This window comes from Dendropsophus ebraccatus, chromosome 9 (genome assembly GCF_027789765.1).
Source record: "Dendropsophus ebraccatus isolate aDenEbr1 chromosome 9, aDenEbr1.pat, whole genome shotgun sequence".
In the NCBI taxonomy this organism is placed as follows: domain Eukaryota; kingdom Metazoa; phylum Chordata; class Amphibia; order Anura; family Hylidae; genus Dendropsophus; species Dendropsophus ebraccatus.
In genome coordinates this window covers 99,119,768-99,140,310 of record NC_091462.1, presented here as the reverse complement: position 1 = coordinate 99,140,310, position 20,543 = coordinate 99,119,768, and the positions used below count along the sequence as shown (strand labels likewise).

Sequence of the window (20,543 nt, the reverse complement as noted above, 5' to 3'; positions counted from 1 at the left end):
TAGCCACTCCCCTACAGTCACCACATGCTGCTGACTGAATAGTGCCCTATACAGTATCCAATCCTCCCAAAAATGCCCTATATAGTATCCAATCCCCCATTATAGTACCCCACATAGTAGCCTATGCCCCCATATAGTGCCCCACATAGTAGTCTATGCCCCCATATAGTGCCCCACATAGTAGCCAATGCCCACATAGTAGCCAATGCCCCCATATAGTGCCCCACATAGTAGCCTATGCCCCCATATAGTGCCCCATATAGTAGCCAATCCCCATATAGTGCCCCACATAGTAGCCAATGCCCCCATATAGTGCCCCACATAGTAGCCAATCCCCCCCATATATGCCCCACATAGTAGCCTATGCCCCCATATAGTGCCCCACATAGTAGCCAATCCCCATATAGGGCCCCACATAGTAGCCAATCCCCATATAGTACCCCACATAGTAGCCAATCCCCCCATACAGTGCCCCACATAGTAGCCAATCCCCATATAGTGCCCCACGTAGTAGCCAATCCCCATATAGTACCCCACATAGTAGCCAATCACCCCATATAGTGCCCCACATAGTAGCCAATCCCCATATAGTGCCCCACATAGTAGCCAATCCCCATATAGTGCCCCACATAGTAACCAATCCCCATATAGTACCCCACATAGTAGCCAATCCCCCCATATAGTGCCCCACATAGTAGCCAATCCCCATATAGTGCCCCACATAGTAACCAATCCCCATATAGTACCCCACATAGTAGCCAATCCCCCCATATAGTGCCCCACATAGTAGCCAATCCCCATATAGTGCCCCACATTGTAGTCAATCCCCATATAGTGCCCCACATAGCAGCCAATCCCCCCATAGAGTGCCCCACATAGTAGCCAATCCCCCATATAGTGCCCCACATAGCAGCCAATCCCCCCATAGAGTGCCCCACATAGTAGCCAATCCCCCATATAGTGCCCCACATAGCAGCCAATCCCCCCATAGAGTGCCCCACATAGTAGCCAATGCCCCCATAGAGTGCCCCACATAGTAGCCAATGCCCCCATATAGTGCCCACATAGTAGCCAATGCCCCATATAGTGCCCACATAGTAGCCAATGCCCCACAAAGTAGCCAATCCCCCATATAGTTCCCACATAGTAGCCAATGCCCCACATAGCAGCCAATCCCCCCATAGAGTGCCCCACATAGTAGCCAATGCCCCCATATAGTGCCCCACATAGTAGCCAATGCCCCCATATATGCCCCACATAGTAGCCAATCCCCCATATAGTGTGGCCCCAGCTAAAAAAACAATAAACCAGTAACTCACCTGTCCGTCGGCCCCAGCAGCTCCTCTCCCGGCAGAGCGCGCACTCCCGTCATCCTCTGGGGCGGGCAGCGGGGTACAGTCACTGACTGTGTCGGAAGTGAGTCATGACAGAGGCTGCAGGTCACTTCCGGTACAGTCAGTGTCTGTATACCCCGCTGCCCGCCCCGGAGGATGACGGGAGTGCGCGCTCTGCCGGGAGAGGAGCTGCTGGGACCGGCGGACAGGTGAGTTACTGGTTTATTGTTTTTTTCGCTGGGGCCACATATAATGCGGGACAAGGGGGGGCGTTCTGGGACCGCGGGACAGCACCCCGAAAACGGGACTGTCCCGCGGAATCCAGGACAGTTGGGAGGTATGGGCTATACAGATACAGGGGAGGGGTGGGGGCTATACAGATACAGGGGAGGGGTGGGGGCTATACAGATACAGGGGAGGGGTGGGGGCTATACAGATACAGGGGAGGGGTGGGGGCTATACAGATACAGGGGAGGGGTGGGGGCTATACAGATACAGGGAGGGATGGGGGCTATACAGATACAGGGGAGGGATGGAGGCTATACAGATACAGGGGAGGGATGGAGGCTATACAGATACAGGGGAGGGATGGGGGCTATACAGATACAGGGGAGGGGTGGAGGCTATACAGATACAGGGGAGGGATGGGGGCTATACAGGGGAGGGGTGGGGGCTATACAGATACAGGGGAGGGATGGAGGCTATACAGGGGAGGGATGGGGGCTATACAGATACAGGGGAGGGGTGGAGGCTATACAGATACAGGGGAGGGATGGGGGCTATACAGATACAGGGGAGGGATGGGGGCTATACAGGGGAGGAGTGGAGGCTATACAGATACAGGGGAGGGAGGCTATACAGATACAGGGGAGGGATGGAGGCTATACAGATACAGGGGAGGGATGGGGGCTATACAGATACAGGGGAGGGATGGATGCTATACAGATACAGGGGAGGAGTGGGGGCTATACAGGGGAGGAGTGGAGGCTATACAGATACAAGGGAGGGAGGCTATACAGGGGAGGGATGGGGGCTATACAGATACAGGGGAGGGATGAAGGCTATACAGATACAGGGGAGGGATGGGGGCTATACAGATACAGGGGAGGGAGGCTATACAGGGGAGGAGTGGAGGCTATACAGATACAGTGGAGGGATGGGGGCTATACAGATACAGGGGAGGGAGGCTATACAGGGGAGGAGTGGAGGCTATACAGATACAGGGGAGTGATGGGGGCTATACAGATACAGGGGAGGGATGGGGGCTATACAGATACAGGGGAGGGAGGGGGGCTATACAGATACAGGGGAGGGATGGGGGCTATACAGGGGAGGGGTGGAGGCCATACAGGTGTGACATGTGGCCCACCGGCTATACAGGGGAGGGGTGGGGGCTATACAGATACAGGGGAGGGATGGAGGCTATACAGATACAGGGGAGGGGTGGGGGCTATACTGATACAGGGGAGGGGTGGGGGCTATACAGATACAGGGGAGGGATGGAGGCTATACAGATACAGGGGAGGGGTGGGGGCTATACAGATACAGGGGAGGGATGGAGGCTATACAGGGGAGGGGGCTATACAGGGGAGGGATGGGGGCTATACAGGTACAGGGGAGGGGTGGAGGCTATACAGATACAGGGGAGGGAGGCCACACAGATATGGGGGCCATACAGGTGTGACATGTGCCCCACCGGCTATACAGGGGAGGCATGGAGTCTATACCGATACAAGGGAGGGATGGAGGCCACACAGATACAGGGGAGGGATGGAGGCTATACCGATACAGGGGAGGGATGAAGGCCACACATACAGGGGAGGGATGGAGGCTATACAGATACAGGGGAGGGATGGACGCCACACAGATACAGGGGAGGGATGGGAGCCACACTGATACAGGTGTGACATGTGCCCCACCGGCTATACAGATACAGGGGAGGGATGGGGGCTATACAGGGGAGCAGTGGAGGCTATACAGATACAGGGGATGGATGGGGGCTATACATATACAGGGGAGGGGTGGGGGCTATACCGATACAGGGGAGGGATGGAGGCTATACCGATACAGGGGAGGGAGGGAGGCCACACGGATATGGGGGCCATACAGGTGTGACATGTGGCCCACCGGCTATACAGATACAGGGGAGGCATGGAGTCTATACCGATACAAGGGAGGGATGGAGGCCACACAGATACAGGGGAGGGATGGAGGCCACACATACAGGGGAGGGATGGAGGCCACACATACAGGGGAGGGATGGAGGCCATACAGGTGTGACATGTGGCCCACCGGCTATACCGATACAAGGGAGGGATGGAGGCCACACAGATACAGGGGAGGGATGGGGGCCACACAGATACAGGGGAGGGATGGAGGCCACACAGATACAGGGGAGGGGTGGAGGCCATACAGGTGTGACATGTGCCCCACCGGCTATACAGATACAGGGGAGGGATGGAGGCTATACTGATACAAGGGAGGGATGGATGGAGGCTATACCGATACAGGGGAGGGATGGAGGCTATACCGATACAGTTATAAAGTAAGAAACCAGAGACTTTCTAGAGCAACATAGAAAGTTTATTAATGCAAATCTAATTCCTAGTTCAAAAAGAGGGACATGTAAAGGGTAAAAAGGGACGTGTCAAAAGTAGGGACTGTCCCTCCAAAAGAGGGACACTTGGGAGGTATGCCCTAAGCCACAGCCAGATGGCTCTGGTGGAGGCTTATCTCTCTGAGAACCCTATATTGTCTAACATGGGCCTTTATCAATGGGCCTATATACTTGCTTGATAAAGGCCCATGTTAGACAACATAGGGCCAAAACGCGTTGCAATAAAGAGTATATGTTTACTGTGCCATCTACCTCTGGATGATCCCTGGTTACACAGCTGTGTGCAAATCTGAATACTCCTGCGCTTATTATACCTGGTGTGGATTCGACTCTTGGTCCTGTAATCAGCTGATTACACATCTGCATTTGCTTCTCCCACCATCGGGGGTGACGTCCCCCAGTACAGCTGCAGAGTACGCCCCTTTAGGCTGGGTTCACACTACGTATATTTCAGTCAGTATTGTGGTCCTCATATTGCAACCAAACCAGGAGTGGATTAAAAACACAGAAAGGATCTGTCCACACAATGTTGAAATTGAGTGGATGGCCGCCATATAACAGTAAATAACTTCCATTATTTCAATATAACAGCCGTTGTTTGAAAATAACAGCAAATATTTGCCATTAAATAGCGGCCATCCACTCAATTTCAACATTGTGTGAACAGATCCTTTCTGTGTTTTCAATCCACTCCTGGTTTTGGTTGCAATATGAGGACCACAATACTGACTGAAATATACGTAGTGTGAACCCAGCCTTATGCTGCATATAGAGTTGTGCCTAAATTTTGCACAACCTATCCAGGTGAGTGGATCCTGTAAGACCCTGCTACCATTTACCTGGTCATCTTTTATCACATGAGGAAGCGCCCCCTGTCTCTCTCTTTCTCACTATAAACGGTAAAGTAAAATGCTAAGTGAAAACCTAAAGTGAAATGTCAAACAGAAATACAAGTAATGTGTTTGAAAGAATAAGATGATTTATTAGCATTGACTCTGAGATGGGTTCACAGTGGCTGCTGCAGATACAGATGCTGAGGAGATGGCCACAGAAGATCTGCAAAGAAAGAAACATAATTTTGCCATAAGCCTGTTAAATATTTTGGTCCTATTTAATTTTCTGAACTAAAAAATACCTATGCCTTCAGAAATTGGGCTGGTTTAGACTCTAGAATATGGCAAGTTTAACATCACAGCTTGATATTTATCACCCCGATTCTGACTCAGAATGAAGGAGGCCTTCTATTCAATTTGTTTATTAATCACCATTTAAAATGACTGTACCACCAGGCAGAAGCACTGGAGGCGGGCCGACCCACCCTTAGTAGGAAGAAACCCCAGCCTCTCCATGACGTGACTCCATTAGAATCAATGGAACCCTACCATAGAGGGGCTAGGGTTTCCTCCCACTAAGGGTGGGTCGGCCCGCCTCCAGTGCTTCTGCCTGGGCCTGGTGGTACAGTCACTTTAAAGTTTTTAGAGTTTTAGGAGATCTCAGTCCAGTGGCTCCATTGTCTACAGGGTTGCTGGGACTTGGGCCTTATTCACATAATCCGTTCTGCAGTGACCGGAGGAGGATTACAGCACAGATTCCCCAATACAAATGCAGCCGCAGAGATGGCAGAACAGGTCATGGCATGGATCGTGTGAATGTGACATGTCCCTATGACATTGATCCCTTAACAACAGAGGGCGTACGTGTATGCCCTTGGTGTGTGGGCTTTTGCGCCCAACCCTTCTTCCTGACAAAAGCAAGCCCTTACATGGCCCTGCAGATAGAAGAATAAAAAAGTTACGATTCCTAAAAAGGCGAGGAGGAAGAAACAAACGCAAAAATGAAAATTAGCCTGGTCCTTAACCCCGCAAAAGGACATACTTGTATGTCCTGCTGCAGGTGGGGAGGCTCAGAGAGGGGTTGCGCCACGATCCCAGCTGCAGTCTGCAGTCTGCAGCCCGAGACCGCGGGTATTAGCGGGAATAGCAGATCGCTGCACCCACTAATTAGGACAGTTAAATGCAGCTGTCAAACAAGACAGCTGCATTTAAATGTCCATTGTAGTCCCTCTCCCCAGTATCTAGTGGCTGGATCCTCCCTGTGATGCGATTGCGGAGGGGGGATCCGTTGTACTGGCCAGGCTGGGACTCTGCATCGGAATGACGCTGATCCCGGCTCTGCAATCCATGTATCTGGTCTGCAGCAGAGCAGAGTAATATAGCACTGACTAATAGATCAGTGCTCTATTATATACACAGCATTGATATCAATGCAAGATCAGTGCTGTGTAGATAGAAGTCCCCCACTGGGGCTTCTAATTAATGTATGTGAAAAAAAAAGTTTTTTTTTTATTAATAAAAAATCCCCTCCCCTAATAAAAGTTTGAATTACCCCCTTTTCCCATTTTACAAATAAAAATAAATAATACCAACATGTTTGGTATTGCCGCGTAAAAGTTATGCAAGTTGCCTATCATTTTAATCATACCAACTAATATAACAAGTCAGTTTTACCATAGGGCAAATGGCGTTAACACAATACCACCCCAAATAAGAAACACTGCATTTTATTTTCAATTTCACAGCGCATATAATTTTTTTCTGGTTTCGCAGCATATTTTATGCAAAAATTAGGCCTGTCATTGCAAAGTACAATTAGGGGCCCAAAAAATAAGGGCTTATGTGGATCTGTAGGTAAAAGTCCAAGCGCTATGGCCTTTTAAACACGAAGGGGGACGAAAGTAAGCCTAGGAGGGAAGGGGTTAATGGATACAGTGACATTTTGACTCCAAAAGTGTTTGTTTTTTTTTCAGAAATGTCATAAGAATAATAAATGTTTCAGTGATACATAGTTTAATTAAATAAGGGATTATAGAAGAAGAAGGAAAGAAGAGGACATTTCTCCCAGTTGTGGCAATCCGTAACAATATTTGATGTGAAAGTTCTGTTTAGGTATGTGAGCTGTAGAGGAATAACCTATCTGTGGATGTAAAAGCTGTAGGGAACACAGCAGTCCCTGGAGGGCATTTGGATTTTCCAGCATCAGTTTTGCTGTAATGATTTTCGGAAGTCATGTTGATTTGCTGATCCCCAAGGCACCAGTACAGTAAAGAACACCCCTGGAGGCATTCATCTACTGGTGTAGTAAGAGTTTGAACCTAATAGGGGCTCTCCAGAAATGTATACAATGGACGTTGTACAGGGAAAATTGTTATTTTTCCACTTATATTACATTTCAGTGTGAATATATTGTGCCTCATGAGACACACACCATGAATATATGCATTTTTGTATGTATCAGTGATCTATGCACATCTAGGGGGTACACTTGGACAAGTGGGCCCTATGGCTAACACCCCCCACACTCCCTACCTACTTGCAGTGCAGGTCCTAAATGACCGTCCGCAACTCGGCGTCAGTCTCTGCACTGAAATAAGTGCAAAACACAGGCAAACAAGGTACAATGACAGTAGACAAGGTAAAGTCACACAGAAGGGCAGGACCAAGAAGGCGGGGAGGAACGGGACCAAACCAATGGAGAACGAGAGCAAAAGAATGGCAAGAAACAAAGGGATAAGGAAACCAGGAATACAGACTGCAGGCAAAAAAGGCTGGATCAAGCTGGACAAAGCTATCAAGAGCCCAGAGTGAAGGGAGAGACCAAGCTATAAGGGAACAGAAGTCCCAGACTCCAAGCTGATAGGTAGAGCAGGAGAAACAGAAGAGAATCACAGAATGCCAGAGGTGAAGAGACCTGTCAATCAGAACACAGCAGACACAATAAGTGAATAGACCACAGCAAGGAAAGTGCAGGGAGAACTAAGAAAATATGGACTGGATCACAGAAGACATAAGCAAAAGACCAGAACAAAACCAGGCACTGACTTAATGCCAAAAGCGCAGTCTTTGGCGCAGAGGTCGGATCTTCACCGCAGAGGGTGGCACAGATGTCTTTTCAGGCACAATCATGACAATTCTGCTGCCTATTTTTGCACAAAATCCTTTTTTTCTTCCTTTTACCTGAAGCAACAGAGCTGTTGACTGGACGGTTATACATTGTGAGGAATTGTTGTGGCTTGAGAAAGCTCCCCGACTGAATAAGGAAGCAGATGATCTCCTCTCTCACCAGCAGTTCTGGGGCTACCTCATACAGATCTTCTCCCGGACCTTTGCTGCCAGGCTGCACAAATATAATCAGGAACAAAGTTTTACTGCTTTGGCATCCTATTTATTTTGTGCTATTGACCTCTGCACAGGTCATAGGGCATGCCCAGCATGCCCAAGTTCCCATGACTGCTGTATAGTATATCTCTAAACACTGGCTCGGGAAAGATCATGTACAGAAAAATAAAACAGTTACGAAGAAAAGGAATATCAGTATCTGGTCACAAGTATAAACAAAAAAGACATTTCCAAGTCTTGAGACTTTTTTTCAAATTCTTTGTAAATTTAAGGTAAATTGTTGCCTAAACACAAACTTCAGATGACTACAGAGCAGCATTTCGTTGGAACTGAGCTGCACAACCACACCCAAACTGAGGACTTAGAGTGGTTCTGTTTCTGAAAGAAAGTTTTTCTAAGCCTGGCTAACACTTTTAATAAAAGATCCAACTGTTGTTCATGCAGCCCTGCTTGCACTATCACTTAGCTGTGTATGGGCTCTTTAAATAATCAGAGAGGCCGGTGCTCTGTATCATAATCTTAGTAATGAGTCGCACCCCGGTTCAGGCAACATGGTCCTATGCTGTGCATGTCGTGCAGCCAGAGTAAGGTAAGTAAGAAAAGGTTAATCCAGCCCAGTCTCCATGCCAGAGGATTGTGGAATTATATGGAACACTTAGAAGAATTAACTACTAATTATATGGGGAATTTATTACAGTATATGGGGTACTATTAGGGACTAATTACTCTACGGGGCACTGATATGGGATTACCTACTGAGTGGGGGAAATAATGGGGTAACTACTGTGGGGGGGGCAACTTATTTATGGGGCTAATTTGGCTACTATAGATGAGCTTGTATAAAGTGGGTAGAAGGCCCTATAACTGCAGTACTTAAGGTGAACTGTAGATATTGCACGGGGGGGAATATGGAGGCTGAAGTCCGAGCCCCAGGGAGTGATAGGGGCGGAGACCCCAGCCACCAACAAGAGCTGACTAGCGGTGCTGTCCGTCAATCAGCATTATATTTAATTGCAGACATCTTAGCCGTCTGGGGGGCGGCGAGACCCTAGCCGCAGCAAGAACCAGGGATGCCATCAGCGTGCCCCTAAGAGCCAGCCAGCTGGTCCTCAGGGATGCTGTCGGCGGGCCCCTAACAACTGTCAGGGACATCTTCCAGGGAGCCACACCGTCCTGTAGTGCAGCGAGCGACGTGTGCTGGCACTTCACAGGTCCTCTCTAAGCACAGATAAGAAATGCAACCTAATGGATTCATTCCAAGTTGGCTCTCTAAGGTGTTCAATACATATTCATTGAGAAAAGCATCTGGCCTGAAAGTTTGATAGAATGGATCCCGATATTCGTATATTTGAACGAATATCGAATCCCATTATAGTCTATGGGAGAAAAATACTTGGGACATGGAAATCAATATTTGACCACTAGGATCTAGCTGTACCACTTTTGACTAGCTGATCTAAAATCTGTAATAACGAAAATAAACGATAACTATAAATCAGTAGTAGCAAGAAAACAGGTATTATCCCACAATCGCAGTATACAGCCGTATACCTGATATATAATTGTTTTTTTACAATAATAAAATGAAAGGGCCATTTTTTTAAAGTCCTGCCTATTCCTAGTGCCTGTCCCCCCCAGAATAAAAGTGCCAGGAGATGTGGGAGGGCGAATCGAATGTTTACTGCGTTATTTGAACGCAATCGAATAGCGTACTATTTGATCTAATACATTTTGCTCATTACTAAAGCCAATGCCTCAGTCCTCCTCAGAACCTTACCTCAAGTATCTGAGACAAGAACATCCCTAGCTTCATCATGCGGGTGAGACATTCCTCCACCACAGTCTCCACTGACTGCCCGAAGTCATCCAAGTAGATTGTGGGCAATCTCACCGTGCGGAAGTACCACTTTGGAAGGAGTCTGCATGGGATATTGTGGGAGACCACGAGAATTTTGACGTCCTGCAGAAGTGAGCTAGAAAACAATGAGTTGTGGAGAGCAGACCTGTATAATCTATAATCACTTTCCTATCACCATTTCCACTATAGTGCAGAGTAAAGAGAACATACAGCTGTAGTACAGAGTAAAGAGAACATACAGATATAGTACAGAGTAAAGAGAACATACAGCTATAGTAAAGAGAACATACTTTGCACCCTGTTTCTGGATCTGGACAAGATCTTGAATTATCCCAGTCAGGATTTCAGAAGTGGCCTGCAGAAGCAATGGGCAACAGGAACATTAATGTAAGAAATACAACCTAAAAATTAAACACTTCTATTGTTTCTCTGTTCCATGGGTCTAGAGTTTTGTTTCACAGGTTTGGAATATGATTGGTAAGGGTCTGACCCTTGGGGCCCCTTAGGATGGTGAGAATGAAGAAGCTTTTGTTTTGGTATAGTTCTACAGTAACGCCCCAGTGACCCGCTGTTCAGGGAACTGCAGTTTGGAATCAGGTGAATGGGCACAACCAGCCCTTTAATTCTCACAGGGACCCCAACTAAACATATAGTGATATGCATTTACTGGGTAAAGAGGGTATTACCCCTTTAAGATAATAGAGCTGTCCCAATTTTACCAGTACATTTCCATTTGACAGCACTTACCTCGATCATATGGATGACACAGCTGGGATAGAGCAGAAGTAATCCTGAGATGGATTCTCCAAGGTTGGACTTTATCAGCTGATGGAATAGTTTGTCATAATGGTCTGTGAACAAAGAATTACAAATTGATCCATATATCACATTCTTTATGTGAGAACTATATGTCGCAATACAAAATCTGCAACAGAGTGCTGGGATGGAAGAATTAATCAGACGTCACACCAACATTTACAAAGCTTGGATCTGGTAAGGATACACAGGCTATATGAAGTGTTATGTATATGATTGTAGTAGTATGCACAGATCCATAGTATGCACAGATCCAGCTACATTTGGGGACCTCTGACACAGAAGGCGGACTCCATTAAAGTCAATGTGGTCTGTCGGATCCATTTGTTTCTTTTGTGCAATGGACTGTCTTCATTTTTGTGCACTGGATGAACTTGCAAGAGGTCTTTAATGCAGACGAGAACTCAGCCAATTTGGGCCTATACTGCCAGGATTTTCTATCTGGCCTGTTCACTTTAGTAAACTGAGCCTATTACTAAACCTATTATATGGCTCGATTATCGTGAAGCAATATCCGATAAGCAATATTCGTGCAGCCCTTGTTGTATATAGTAAATAAACTATGGGGGGGATTTACGAACGGTATGCCAGGGAGAAGGTGCAGATTCGCCCCTTCTCCCTGGCGTATGCCCCACTCGGCTGGCGGAGCTTGTGGGGGCGTGATGAGGCATATGCCTTTTAGTGACTCCTGCCACGAAAAAGGGGCGAAGCTTAATATAAGACCGTTGTACTTTTATGCCGGTCTTCATAAATCCCCCCCTTAATGTTACCTCTCCACACTCCCCAGTGTCCATCTCGCCGCGGCCAGTGACTGGCTTTGAAGTTGTACTGGTGGCAGTGGGGAGTGTGGAGAGGTAACATACACAATTTATTCTTCAGTCATCGGCCGTGCATCGCTATTACATGTAGCGACCCGGCTAATGCTGATTTTAGGTCAGGACCTAAAGACATGATTTCTGTTTATAGTCTGTTTCTGGCTTTGGCTTGAAATCTTTGGCAGATAATCCATATTTGGCAACAACGATTAGCCGACATGAACAATGTCGGCTGATTGTGGCTAGCGTTTGTCTTACATGTTGACAGACAAACGACTAATATAGCAGCAATCTGCAGCTGTCGCTATGTGGAATAGGACCGCTGCTATATTCTATGGGCTACCTGGAAGATCTAGCGGGCAGCCCCCCCCCTCCCCCCCTCCAGTGGCCGGGGAAAGTGGTCTCCCCATGTAATAGGGGCTTTAGTGAAAGCTCAATAGCTGCTTAAACAATGAAGCTGGGGGCTGATCCGGAGATCACCGTAGGGCACGGAGGCCAGACCCCTCACAATCTCTTACTTATCCCCTATGCTTTTAATCTGAAGACCCCTTAAAGATAGTTATTGCCGGGACAAGAATAAGAAGGATTCAGAAGTGTAAGTATATTAAACAACACAAGAAAATATTTCTTTACTGAAAGAATAGTAGATACCTGGCAGAAACTTCCAGAAAATGTGGTAGGTAAATCTACAATTGTAACGCCTGGAGTAGTGGATCCACTGGACCGTCACCAGTGATGGCACTAACCTCACCAGGGAGCGGAGTCTAAGGGGCCGCTGGTTTTCACCAGAGCCCGCCGCAAGGCGGGATGGACTTGCTGCGGCAGGCGACCCCCAGGTCGCTACCCCTGGCTTGGTTGCTGGTGACGGCAGGCGAGGCGTGGCAGGAGCAGTAGGCAGGAGATGGTACTGGCAGAGGTCAGTAGGCGTGACCGCAGGTGACAGGCTGAACACAGGAGCAATGGAGTGACAGGGGAGCAGGAACAAGGACTAGGGACCAGGTAGCGGATAGGTATCAGGAACAACAGGGGGCTGGGCCAAACGCTATAGGAAGCATGTAGAGGCTCCAACACAAGGGACAGGGCATGCTGGGATTTATAGGGAGTGCTAGGTGCAATTAACCAATTAAGGGCGGACTGGCCCTTTAAATCTGAGACAGCCGGCGCACGCGCGCCCTAGGAGGCGGGGACGCGTGCGCCGGCCGGCACAGACGGAGACAGGAGCGGAGGAGAGGTGAGGCGCCCCCAGGGGCCGAACTAGCAGCAGCGCCGGGTCCCCGCACAAGGACGCCGGCGGCTGCATGGGGCAGGGGGAGGTCGCGGCGGTGGCCCGGAACATGGGACGCCGCCGCGGCCGTGACAACAATGACTGAATGTAAACCTGCTTGGGACAAACATCTATCCAAAGATGATAAGAAAGGAAATACTAAAAGGGTGGACTTTCCTTTCAGTGCATTCCAACTAAGATTCCTCCATCATTTTTTAAAACAATCACGACTCTCCAAGTAAAGTTAATCTGGAATGATAAACCTCCCCGTATCCGTAGAACACTGCTTACCCGCCCGAAGAGGTGCGGCGGGGTGGGCTTACCAGACATCCGCCTATATCACATGGCGGCCCTCCTAACTAGAGTGATAGATTGGTGCCGACACGAGAAGAGTAAAATGTGGGTAGGGATAGAACAATCCATGTCCTCAGTTCCTCTTACCTGCTTGCCGTGGCTACACCCCTCTAATGTCCCGACCTTGCGAACCCATCCAACTATTGGCCCCACGTTGGCTGCATGTGCCAACCCCACTAGCCGGGCATACATCTTGCCTCACAGATCCGCTTGCTACCCTGTCTTGGGTAACCCAGCCTTCCCTGCGAGTTTACAGGATCCGATATTCAGGGTATGGTCCAAAGCCGATAAATTTAGGGTGGGTACATTCCGGGCGGGCACATCCTGGCTCACGTCTGCGTCTTTGGGGGCTATATCGGAACCTTCACCTTTGGGCACGTGGAGAATAATCCAGCTCCGCCATTATCTAAACTCCCTACCCTCCCCTTCTTCGTTCAACACTACGAGTACCTCCTTTGAGGCCCTATGCCTTGATGTGGGCCCACTGCGCCACTCTTTATCGTTGACGTATGCAGCATTGCAGTCGCCACCCGACCAACCACCGCCGGAATATCTGCTCAAATGGGAGTCTGATCTCAACCTCTCATTGTCTCCCCAACAACGAGAGAAAATACTTATCCTGGCACACAAATCTTCAGTAAGCTCGTCCTTTCAGGAGACTGGTTATAAGATCTTGACCCGTTGGTATAGAGTACCATCTAAGCTACACGTTATGTGGCCTGAGGTGGACCCGGTGTGTTGGCGATGCGGTGCGGCAGAGGGAACACACCTCCACATATTCTGGTCCTGCTCAGTGCTCACCTCCTTCTGGGAGATGGTGCAGCAGACTATCAGACAAGTGACCGCTACCAATAGGGCCCTTACCCCCGCCCTGTTTCTTTTGCAACATTGTGGGATCACCCTCCCTGCATATAAGAAGTCCCTTCTTCGCTTTTTGATCATGGCCGCACGGGCCTGTATACCATTGTATTGGAAACGGACTGCTCCTCCGCCGATTTCCCTGTGGATCTCGAAGGTGAACGACATTATGCGAATGGAGGACCTGACCTCTTCATTGCATAATACCAATGACAAATTTAGGAAAACTTGGTTTGCCTGGATGACCTTTCAGGGAACCCCAGAGTATTGCTCCTTGCTGAGAGCCGAGACAAGGGAATAGGGGGCTATGGGCTGTTCGCCTTCGGTCCACTGGGACCCTCGGAGTAGAGGGCTAGTGTACCTGGCCTTTAACCTGACCCGCAAATGGAGGTGGCCTTTGGTGAGACAAACTGATTCGCTGCGCTACTCCCCCTCCCTTTTCCCCCTTTTGTGTTCTGTGTCCGTCTTTGTGACTGTATGTATATGTGTCTATATGCTTACTATTACTTTTTACTACTTAGTTGATTTTACTTTGGTTTATATATTTTACCCTTCCCCTTCCTTACTGCCCACAGATCCTACCCTTTCCTTTTTCTTTTTCTTAACCCTTATTTTTTGAGTTCTTCTCCTCTATTCTTTCTCTGTCTGTTGGACACCTTACTGGTGTTGTTAGCGGCACCGTCTGGTGCAGTTTGGTTATGTTACATTGAAAAGTTGGATGACGGTGGGGGGGCCGGGGTACACTGGAGTCCTCTGTATATAACTGGGGTGCATTGCATGACGGGTTCATGACCGATTGGTCACTTGCTCTTACCTTGCAATGTTATTCTGACGATGTGTCATGTTTTACTTTTGCATCTGCACTTTCCGTTATTGTGAACTATATGCAGGAGGATTGGTGGGTGTGTTACCGCGCCACCTCCCTGTTGTCCTTAAAATAAAGAATTTAAAAAAAAAAAAAAAAAGAGTGGACTTGGTGGACAAGGTGGTGTATGTGATATAGGAAGAAAAGAGGTCACATGATGCAGTTACCTGGTATATCCCTGCGGTGCGCCTGCTCTGGAGATATTTGTGCTACATATATCAGCCTGTGAATGATCGACTTCTGCAGAAACAACAAAGGGATGGGAAGAATAATATAACAAATGATAGGATTTATTATAATCAACACAAAATGTATGCTAGTGTTGCCAATTATACAATGCTACCTATTATACAGTGTTATATATTATGCAGTGTTACCTATTATACAGTGTTGTATATTATACAATGTTGCCCATTATACAGTTTTATATATTATACAGTGTTACCTATTATACAACGTTACCTATTATACAGAGTTATATATTATACAGTGTTGCCTATTATAAAGTGTTATATATTATACAATGTTACCTATTATACAGTATGATATATTATACAGTTTTACCTATTATACAGAGTTATCTATTATACAATGTTAACTATTATACAGTGTTACCTATTATACAGTGTTACCTATTATAAAGTGTTATATATTATACAATGTTACCTATTATACAGTGTTATATATTATACAGTGTTACCTATTATAAAGTGTTATATATTATACAGTGTTACCTATTATAAAGTGTTATATATTATACAATGTTACCTATTATACAATGTTACCTATTATACAGTGTTATATATTATGCAGTGTTACCTATTATACAGTGTTATATATTATGCAGTGTTACCTATTATACAGTGTTGTATATTATACAATGTTACCCATTATACAGTTTTATATATTATACAGTGTTACCTATTATACAGAGTTATATATTATACAGTGTTGCCTATTATAAAGTGTTATATATTATACAATGTTACCTATTATACAGTGTTATATATTATACAGTTTTACCTATTATACAATGTTACCTATTATACAGTGTTATATATTATACAGTGTTACCTATTATACAATGATACCTATTATACAGAGTTATATATTATACAATGTTACCTATTATACAGTGTTATATATTATACAGTGTTACCTATTATAAAGTGTTATCTATTATACAATGTTACCTATTATACAGTGTTATATATTATACAGTGTTACCTATTATAAAGTGTTATATATTATACAATGTTACCTATTATACAGTGTTATATATTATATAGTTTTACCTATTATACAATATTTCCTATTATACAATGTTACCTATTATACAATGTTATATATATATTATACAATGCTAAGCTCATGGACATACACATATCTAAGTGATAATATTTAGTAGCCGCCATTATAAAGAAAGGCGGTCAGCCTGCACGCACCATGTGCTGAGCCTCGAGGAGCACAGTCAGGGCGGAGATGTGCGGGAGACCCGGTGTAGAGGACCGGCTCTTACGAGAGGCCATGATGGATGCTCTATAGGTCACCAGAGAAGCTACTATGCTGATATTAGGAGCAGAACATATGTTACCATAGCAACCCATGGAGGAGGGGGCCAGATGATGGCAACCAGGTAACACAAGTAAACATCAGGGAGGGCACTGGGTATCACATGGCGGAGTCACAGCGCTGATCACAAGGGAAGCAGTATAGATGATTAACTCAGAAACAGGGCCGAGAGGATACATGATCCTTGAGCGTTACTTATTCATCAGATCACTGACTTATTACAGTAATAGGAGAGGCCAGAGACTTCACCAGGGACAAGGAGAGCCATTGCTTCTCCACTGCTGACCCCATGGCGTCCTCTCCAAGTCTTCCTGGTCCAGGTTTTGGGTCATAAGAGAATGACATAACTAAGGGCCCTATTCCACCGGACGATTATCGTTCAGATTATCGTTAAATCGTTCGAATCTAAACGATAATTGTTCGGTTAAAATGTAGTTAACGATTAACGACCGAACGAGAAATCGTTGATCGCTTTATAAGACATGGACCTATTTTTATCGTTGCTTGTTCACAAAACGTTCGCATTGAATAAGACTTTGTTCAGTCGTTCGCAGTAGATACGAACGCAATAGCGAAGAAAAAACGATCGGAAATACGATCATAAGTATCGATTATCGTTACATGGAAATGAGTGAACGTTTTCAGGTCTTTCGCAATAGCGGTCGTTTGAAATCGTTAATCGTTAACGATTATGCGAACGATAATCGTGTGGTGGAATAGGGCCCTAACAATCCTATAAGAGAAGGACATTATAGGAATCTTTCCACATTACCCTAGGCTGACTCTAGGTGTAAATGCGGCAATGATCAAAAAAATGTAATCATACGTCGTTAAGCACATCTTTTGAGTTGAAATTATAATCATTGTTAATCGTTCTAAAGACTTTCAATGTAAACACTCATCGGTCTTAGTATATTGATACGAACGCAATTTTGAACCTAATTATGTAATTACGGTCGCATTAATGACTTTTTATAGCGATATATCTCCTTGCCTAAATGTCTATCATTTAAAAGAAAAAATCATCACTTGTTGTTTGCTAAACAAGCAATTAAGCGGTTTCTCTGTAGGACCCTTAGGGTGATATTACACGGGCCCGATAATACCTGTAAACGAGCGCCGATCTGCTAGGCTGGGCCTATTAGGGTCCATTTACACTGAAAGATTATTTTACAGATTATCTGCCAAGGAATGGATTTGAAAAGAGGAGAAATCTCAGGCTTTCCTTTATGACCTGATCTCTGCTTATAGTCTATTCCTGGCTTTGGCTTCAAATCTTTGGCAGATAATCTGTCAGATAATCTTTCTGTGTAAATGGACCCTTACACGGCCTGGTAATTGTTTAACAAGGGCTGCAAGGACATCGTTAAACTATATACTTTACCTATCCACGCTCCAGGGCTGCTCCTACGGTCCGCTTCTTTCCAGGTCCCGCGCGCTCTAGCTACAGAGTGGCTTGTCAGCTGACAGGCCGCTCAGCCAATCACAGGCCGGGACTGCCGCGGCCTGTGATTGGCTGAGCGACCTGTCAGCCAAGCGGCCCGCAGGAGCAGCCCTGGACCGTGGATAGGTAAAGTATATTGTCAGTCGCCGACCGGCACCCGACAAATATAGTTTCTAACCTATATCAACGATCAGCCGATGACAACGATCATCGGCTGATCGTTGTATTTATTACACAGAGCGATAATCAGCCGATTATCGTTCTGTGTAATAGTACCCTTAGGGTGCGATTACACAGAAAGATTTTTCTGACAGAGTTTTGAAGCCAAAGCCAGGAACAGATTATAAACAGAACGGGTCATAAAGGAGTGACACGTCTCCTCTTTTCAAATCCATTCCTGGCTTTGGCTTCCAAAGTCTGTCATATAAATCTGTCTGTGTAAACACCATTAGGCTATGTTCACACATCGTAAGAGACCGGCCATTCCGTGACCCCGGCCGGGTCACGGAACGGCCAGTCTCTGCCCGGATCATCCCGGCCAAATGATCTTTCCGGCTGAAGGGTTCTGATGCGGACTCATCAGCGATGGCAACAACAGCCGTACTTTTATGTAGTGTGAACATATCCTCAGAATGGGAAATGTAAGGATGTGTGATAGCGATAGTGAAGCGACTGTGATAAGAGCCAAATAGTGATCAGTAGACTCCAGAGCATCTCCAGAATGGCCGGTCATGTGTGGTGTTCCCGGTATATAGTGGTTATTACATACCAAAACTGTCCAAGGAAGTAAAATGTTCAGACAATGTTTCTCCATGTAGAGAAATGCATGTGGCCGAAACCAGGCTCCCATTTCTTCCCCAGTAGTCATGTGCTGTTACCGGGATTAGTGGCCATACGCCTATTGGTTACCACTTGAGGGTCTGATTTCGGCTGCATGTGATGACGTACAGTAAATGTGGGAACGCGGCCCAATATGATGTTCAGAAACTAGGAAATCATGATGCTTATCGGTAAGTGAAGATGGGGGCGTGCCTAGGGCAGCAGCAGCTGTTAACCCTTAGGCGACCCTGGACGTACCCGTACGTCCAGGGCCGCCTCCCCGAGTTCAGAACGGGGCCGCTCGGCGGCCGCGCTCTGGACCGCCACGATCCTGTGTGCCGCATGTAGCCAGGGATCGCGGCTATTAGCGGGCACGGTCCGATTACCGTGCCAGCTAATCAGGTAATCGGAGGCAGCTGTCAAAGATGACAGCTGCCTCCGATTACCGGACGCAGCTTATCCCTGGTGTCTAGTGGGACGTTGTCCCGGAGGAGCGATCTCCGTACCTGCTGCCGGCCGGGGACCTCTCTTTAAGATGGCGCCGTCCCCGGCTCGGCACTCGTTTGTTTTCGGCTGCAGCAGCCGAAAGCAAACGAGTGCCGATCTCATTGATCTTTGCTGTATAAGTATACAGCAAAGATCTCAATGAGAGATCTGAGTGTAATATATGTGTAAAAGTAAAAATAAAAGTGATGTTATAAGTAAAAAGCCCCCTCCCCTAATAAAAGTCTGAATCACCCCCCTTTTCCCATGTTATAAATAAAAATAAATAAATAAACAAACATGTTTGCTATCGCCGCGTCCGTAATCGCCCAAACTATTAATTAATCACATTCCTGATCTCGTACGGTAAACGGCGTCAGCGCAAAAAAATCCCAAAGTGCAAAATTGTGGATTTTTGGTCGCATCAAATCCAGAAAAATTGTAATAAAAAGCGATCAAAAAGTCGTATATGCGCAATTAAGGTACCGATAGAAAGAACACATCATGGCTCAAAAAATGACACCTGACACAGCCCCATAGACCAAAGGATAAAAGCGCTATAAGCTTGGGAACAGAGCGATTTTAAGGAACATATATTTGTTAACAATGGTTTGAATTTTTACAGGCCATTAGATAATATAAACGTTATACATGTTATTGTTGTAATCGTAACAACTTGAGGAACATACATATATATAACAAGTCAGTTTTACCCCAGGGCGAACGGCGTAAAAACACAAACCCCCCAAATAAAAGAAATGCGTTTTTTTTTTTTCAATTTACTTTGAATTTTTTTCTGGTTTCGCAGTGTACTTTATGCAAAAACTCAGCCTGTCATTGCAAAGTACAATTAGTGACGCAAAAAATAAGGGGTCATGTGGGTTTCTAGGTGAAAAAATGCAAGTGCTATGGCCTTTTAAGCACAAGGAGGAAAAAATGAAAATGCAAAAATTGAAATTGGCCGGGTCCTCTAAGGGTTAATACGGCCCTGCCTATCTCAGCATATGTAACAAGAAGTCCAATAGAACAAGACGTCCCAGAGGCGCCTAGATAGAAGGAAGCCCAACGTTATCATAGTAACAATGAAACATGAATCTGATATAAAAGAGAAAGCAGAAAATATTAGTATTGATTGACAGCCATTCCTGAGCGCTCACTCACTGGCCATGTGAACAGCTGCTTCACATTCAGTAGCAGAGAATCCTGGGGCTGCTTGCATTGTATGGTCAGCTCTCCTGTCACACACCACCAAAACTTCTGTAACCACAA

General features: G+C 46.2%; 1 protein-coding gene across 2 annotated transcripts; it reads right to left on the bottom strand.

Moving 5' to 3' along the window:
* Nucleotides 1-4,749: 4,749 nt before the first annotated feature.
* Nucleotides 4,750-16,744, bottom strand: LOC138801317 (testis-expressed protein 47-like). 2 transcript variants are annotated; one of them, XM_069984014.1, is made up of 7 exons: nt 16,402-16,736; nt 15,124-15,196; nt 10,732-10,835; nt 10,275-10,339; nt 9,904-10,099; nt 7,965-8,124; nt 4,909-5,007 (listed from the first exon to the last, which is right to left on the bottom strand). In XM_069984014.1, exons 1-7 carry the CDS (start codon nt 16,561-16,563, stop codon nt 4,958-4,960), a joined length of 810 nt encoding a protein of 269 aa, XP_069840115.1. In that variant the 5' UTR covers nt 16,564-16,736; the 3' UTR covers nt 4,909-4,957. The 2 variants fall into 2 exon arrangements, with proteins under 2 accessions (XP_069840116.1, XP_069840115.1); XM_069984015.1 differs by lacking the exon at nt 7,965-8,124 and having other exon boundaries at nt 4,750-5,007; nt 16,402-16,744.
* Nucleotides 16,745-20,543: the final 3,799 nt, after the last annotated feature.

Coding starts and splice junctions, on each gene's coding strand:
- LOC138801317 (XM_069984014.1), bottom strand. CDS start 16,563: ATGGGTTGCTATGGTAACATATGTTCTGCTCCTAATATCAGCATAGTA. Junction 10,836..15,123: donor GCACCGCAGGGATATACCAG/GTAACTGCATCA, acceptor CTTTGTTCACAG/ACCATTATGACAAACTATTC. Junction 10,340..10,731: donor GTGTCATCCATATGATCGAG/GTAAGTGCTGTC, acceptor TTGCTTCTGCAG/GCCACTTCTGAAATCCTGAC.